The sequence below is a fragment of the Octodon degus genome, unplaced genomic scaffold (genome assembly GCF_000260255.1).
Source record: "Octodon degus isolate 3935 unplaced genomic scaffold, OctDeg1.0 scaffold00114, whole genome shotgun sequence".
Lineage (NCBI taxonomy): Eukaryota > Metazoa > Chordata > Mammalia > Rodentia > Octodontidae > Octodon > Octodon degus.
The window spans coordinates 9,353,068-9,359,223 of NW_004524690.1; the positions used below are offsets into that span (position 1 = coordinate 9,353,068).

Sequence of the window (6,156 nt, forward strand, 5' to 3'; positions counted from 1 at the left end):
TGGGGAGCATCCACCTGGGGTGCGGAGCCCCGCCCCCACACCTGCCCGGCCCCGCCCCCACACCTGCCAGGCCCCGCCCCACACCTGGCCGGCCCCGCCCCCACACCTGGCCGGCCCCCGCGCCTCCGGCTCCACCACCCGGCTGCAGAGCGCGGTTCCCGGCCCAGTGACCAGTTCAGCACGCGGAGGCGTCGGAGCTGCCGGAGTCGGAGGCCGAGCACGAGGCCTGGCGCACCTGAGCTGCCGCACCTGAGCTGCCGCGCGTGGGCGTCCACCCCAGAAGGCCTGGCGCAGCCCGGTGAGTCCTGGTTCCCGCCCTGGGAAAAGTGGGGCGCCTGGGGTTCGGTCGTCCCGGAACCGGAGGAAGCCGGGCTGGGCCGCCGCCACCAGCTTTGAAAACACGAGGAGGGGAGACGAAGTGATGTTTTAAAGTGCTTGTTTGCGGACTTGACGTCCCTTCCGTCCTGCCAGGTGCGCGTAGACGAGCACGCCTCCCGGCGCGGGTGCAGCCCGCGGGTAGCGCCCCTGCCCCCCTCACCCGCCGCGCGGGCCACCCCAGGAGGAAGGGGAGCCCGGGTTCCTGGGTCCGCACCCTCCGGCCCTAGAGCCCCCGCTGGCGACCGCTGACGGGGCCCGGCCGGCGGGCGCCCGGGACCATGCCCCGGCGCTCTGGAGGACAAGGCGGGAGAGTCGCGAGGCCGAGCCCCGCCCCGCCGCCTGTGGAGGCCTGCCTCGCCGGGGAGCTGGGGCTGCGGGCGGGCGCAGAGCTGGCACCCGCTGCTCTCCGAATGAATGCATTCGCCTGCGTAACCGTTTGGTCCAGGCCGCAGCTCGCTTTGCGGGAGGCGGCTGGCCGCGCGGCCGCCACGTTGGCCGCAAAGATGGCCGCCCCTGTGTCCGCCATGCTTGTCCTGTGCGCGCCTCCCGGCCAGCGCGACCGCAGGTTGCATTCCGGTGGGCCTGCCGGGAAATCTTGCCAGACGTTTGTTGTAAAGACAATCTCTCGTGGTCCGACGTATTTGTCAGTCTGAAACTATATTATTTGCCCTTCAGTGTCTTCCCCATGCCAGTAGAAGCCAAGTCCTGTGGTAACCATGAACTTTGCATCTTTCGCTGTCCTGTGTTCACCATGTAAAACATTGTTGAGTACTAAATATGGGTGAGATGATTTAATAACTAAATGCATCCCATGAAAGCCTTCTATGGCAGTTTGAGATATCAAATGGGGTTAATCCCAATGCTTTTTGCTTTTTGTGTATGCAGGTGGGTGGGGTACTAAGTAATTAACATTTAGCTACATTCCTGACATCCTTGGGCTCTTTAATTTTGAAGATGACTCTGGGTTCAATTTAGGGTCCTCCTGTCTCAGCCTGCCAGAGACCTAAATTTACAGGCATGTGCACAACAGGCAGCCAAGTGCCTACTTAATGTTCAGGCTTTGTCTTCATCATGTGTTTAACTTGGAAGTTAATGTAGTTATTTTCACTAACAGAATATCCATTATATAAACTGCTTTCTAATAATAAATTGACAAATTTCCATTTCAAATGTAATTCTCAGACTGGGTGTGGTGGCACACCTGTAATCCCAGCTCTTGGGAGGCTGAACACAGGCAGATCACTATGAGTTAGATCTACATAGTGAGATCCTGTAGACCCTGTCCTAAAATATATACATATATGTATATGTATATAATTTCTTATATGCTTGAAAATTGTAAAAAAAAAATTGCAAAATGTTAGGAGATCTGACAAATAAGACTTAAGACTGTCCTAGAAAAGTAAGTTTTCTTACACCTTACATACATGATACCAACATGGACCTTAGTACATTCAACAAATTCCTGTCTCCCCACCTCTGATCTCTGTGAGATAATCATGCTAGATAACACCTTGCAACTTTTTGAACTTTCTCTATTATGATTAAAGTTCTGAATCAATAAACTATTGTTACATGATTGCTAAATCAGAAAACATTGGTGCAATAACATATATGCTTCAGTTTATTTCGTGAAACAGATGTGTTCATTACTGGAATGTGCTGAACGAGACAGACAGGCCTACCAGGAAAGACACACCTTACATACATGGTACCAACCACAAGAGGGAAATTTAGCTCAAAGACTTGGTGGTGGATTCCCATAACCCCAACAGTCTGGGAAGCAGAGTCAGGAGTATCACAAACTAAAATCCAGCTTGGGCAATTTAGCAAGATACTATCTCAAAATTTTAGAAAGGGCTGGGGATGTAGCTCAGTGTGAAGACCCTGGGTTTAATCAAAATTTAAAAAGCCTTGAGAACAGTGTGTTTGTACACTTACAGAGGCAGCAAGGATGAGTGGGTAGTGTTGCAGCAACAGAACATGTGCAATGGTATCAAATGGTGCTTTACTGGAGGAAGAGTTTATTATGATTGAATAGGAGAGGAAGAGATGGTGACAGATATGCTAGGGAAAGAAAGAAAATGAAACTGATGTTTTATATAGACAACTGAAGGAAATAAGCTTTTGTGTTTGATCCTAGTAATTATGCTCTCAAGATGCTACAATTTTGTTTGTCAAATATTCCTTTGTAGTATCCAAGGTTTATTTCACTTTTTAAAGGACATGATAAACTATCATTTTTAAGTTTTTTTCTATCAAATGTTTTAAAGAAAAATTATAAACTCTTCCCTTAGCTGACATATTTTTTGTATTTATTTATTGCCCAAAATGAATAGTATGAATCTTTTTAGATGCATTTTCTTTTAATGTGGCTATTTTAAAGTATTTTCAATCTGTTAGTGTTTAGTCCACCAGTTTCACATTTGGCCATATTTAAAAAGCATTTAATTTTTGTCCTGAAGCAGGACATCAGAACAGTATCAGAGCTTTTATCAGGCACACAATTATGAGCAAAAAGGCTTTTACAAAAACAGCAGTAACACATTCATGCTATAACTTTTAAGTGGTCCTGCTTTTACTTTTCTGCAGTATCAAGGATTGAGCCCAGGGCCTTCACACTGGGCTACAGCCCAGCCCTTTTTTAATCTTGAGTCAGGTTGTAATTAAGTTGCCCAACCTGGGCTCACACTTGCAGTCCTCCAGCTGCAGCCTCAACCTTCTTTTAAATTTTAAGGGGCTGGGGAGATAGCTGAGCAGCTTAAGCACCTGCCTGGCAAGTGTAAGGTCCTGAGTTTGATTGCTGGTACTGGAAAAAAAAAAAAAAAAAAAAAAGAAAAGAAAAAGAAATGGTGGCAAACTTAAGGGCTACATTACCCTGGCCATTTATTGAATTCTGTGGATTTTAGGTGTCTTCTTGTCTGTATTACTGCCTTCTATGACAGGAGGCAGACAAATCACAGCCCATGGGTGAAATCTAGTCTGTCCCTTTTATTGTAGCACTGCCAGCCTCATTCCTGCATGTGTCATCTATGACTGCTTCATACTGTGGCTACAGAGCTCAGTAGTTTCAGAGGACCCCAGAGCTTTACTCTGGCCCTTTAGAGAGACAAAGTAGTCATTCCCTACCTAGTAATGTAGCAGGATCCAGTACACATTTGTAGAATGAATAAAAATAATCATACAATACCATTTTGTGTAAGTTGTCAGAGTTGCTACATTCAATGAAAACTAATGCTTTAACTGCTTCACCTTCAAATTTTTTAATCTGATGCCATTAGTTGTCTCTGTAAAGGTCTGAGTGTCTGTTTAAAATGTGCTACTCTACAGCTCTTGCCTTCTAGGCTTGACACACATAACTGATTTATCTTACATGTGCAGGAGTCAGAAGCATAACTTTTTCTGTAGGATGTGGCCTGAGGTAAGGCCAGTAGCACAACAGTGCCCGGTTGTTACCTAGGTCAGGTAACTCTTGTGATTACCAAAGTAATACCTGAGATTGACCCATGTCTTAGCCCACAGTTCTCCTGGGGAGTTTGTCAGATGATATGTAAATGTAAGCCATTCTGTTACTGCAAAGTGTGTTCTAAATCATTTTTGAGATCCTTCTCTGACAATGGTTCTAATGGGGTTATTATCATAAAGCAGGTGTGTGTTGAAGACAACTTACCGGTCTCACGGCTACCTGAACGTGACTGCTTCTTCCTGGTGAGAACTTTCAAGAAGGCAGCGAGTTCTGGAAAGCAGTGTGTGGAAGGACATGAGTCAGCAGATGAAGAGAAGGGCCAGAACCAGTGGCCAGAAAGGTCAGGGTGGACAAGCCCTCCATGGAACGAAGCCAGAACAGTGCCAGGCAAGCCCAGTCCCTGAGGTACAAAGGAACCTAGTCCCTGTGACTCTGGCCCTGTGTGAAGAAGGCTCCTTACCTGAACCTAGTCCTCAAACCTTCAGAGAAGAGGATTTCCCTGACAGCTATATAGAATGTGTAATAACAAGTCAGTTTTCTGAACCCAACCTGGAAGATTTCCTTCCCAGGTCCTTGGAAGACATAAGCAAATATGCAGAAGAAGGTCTTTCTCAACAGGTTTTTGCAGCCAGCTCCCTTATTGAATGTTCTTTGGAATACATGAAAAATGGAGCGAGGCAAAAGCCCCTGCCACAGATGGTTGAAGGGGATTCACACCTTGAGCACTCTGAATACCTGGCAGGCAAGAAGCTGCCAGCTGGAGGGATACCTGGTGTTAACCTGTTGGATCCTAAGAAGCTTGGAGAATTTGCTGAAAGGAAATCCCCACACGATAAAGACCATGGCACTCCAGAGGCACTGGATTGTCCACATAGTGGATGCACAAGGAGGCTAAGGGATAAAAACGCCCTGCGGAAGCACCTGCTGGTGCATGCGCCCCGAGCCCACGTGTGTGCAGAGTGCGGGCGCGCCTTCCATGAGAGCTCCAAGTTGGCCCGACACTTCCTGACGCACACGGGTGAGAGGCCCTTCCAGTGCACCTTTGCGGGCTGTGGGAAGCGCTTCTCCCTGGACTTCAACCTCCGCACGCATGTACGCATCCACACTGGGGAGAAGCGCTTTGCATGTCCCTTCCCGGGCTGTGACAAGAGGTTTGTTCAGTCCAACAACCTCAAAAGTCACATAGTGACTCATGTAAAGAAGAAAAAGTCTCACTGAGAAAGAACTGGAACAGGGGTCCTCCAACAGGATAACCACATACAGTGGAGAAACATCACAGCCCTGTAAGGCAGATATAGTTGTATTTGGCTGCCCAATAATTTGTGATACTGTCTGAAGAACACTGAGCTTTCTGCTGTGGACTTGCAACAGAGAGCCAGGGATGAATGTTCTCCAAAAGCATAATGAGCCTTATTTTTGTATGTGTTCCACATGAGAATGATTTTGTACTTTATAATTGTCACTTTTACCTTTTAAAGTATACTTTTCCAAACAGATGATTATCTCAGAATGAATATTTTGCATTCGATGGTCAATCCATGAATAATTAAATAATTTTTACAATCTTGAACATTGTATCAAATTATATTGAAATCATACAATTTGTTGTGAGTAGTTATTATTAATCCATTTGAATTTATTCTAGAGTTTCAAAAGTAAAAGGACATGAAACCAAAAAGATATACTAAACCTGAATTAGTCCAGAGGTGGTAGATATACTAAACCTTGTAGTCCAGAGGTGATTTAACCAAAATCAGGGTGTAACAAGACCACTTACTGGACTGAAACCCTCCTTGTGACTGCATTTTAACTTGATTTCCTGTATAAAGATTCCTTCAAATAAAGTCACTTTGAGATCCTATGAGATCTGATTTGAACCTATGAATTTGGAGGGACCACACTGATGCATGTGTACAATATTTTAGATTCAATACTTTACTAGAGATACTTGAACTGTATAAGAAAGTATTAAGTAAATCATATTTTGATAGTAATAAATTCATGACCATGGTATCTACTAGGAAGGAACAGTTCATGTCAGTCAGGCTAGAGGTATTAAATAGAAAATGTACACATATTTCTTGGCTACAAAAGACAAAAAGTAGGAAAGAAAGAACCATACCTAAAGGGAAACAAAGAATAAAAAGCTTGTTTCTCACAGATAGGATATAGTGAAAATTGGGCATGTATTCTACTGTGGAAGAAAATTGAGAGAAAGTGGTTAAATATAAATTCTTGAGGGGGAACCATAGGTGGCTGGTATAAATACAATCCAAATCTATTTTAAGGATTTTAACTTACTATGTATGATT

General features: G+C 45.2%; 1 protein-coding gene across 1 annotated transcript; it reads left to right on the top strand.

Moving 5' to 3' along the window:
• The first annotated feature begins 4,138 nt into the window (after positions 1 to 4,138).
• Zfp42 (ZFP42 zinc finger protein) lies at positions 4,139 to 5,062 on the top strand. Its single transcript, XM_004639811.1, has one exon. The coding sequence runs from the start codon at positions 4,139 to 4,141 to the stop codon at positions 5,060 to 5,062; it is 924 nt and encodes a 307-aa protein (XP_004639868.1).
• The last annotated feature ends 1,094 nt before the right edge of the window (positions 5,063 to 6,156 follow it).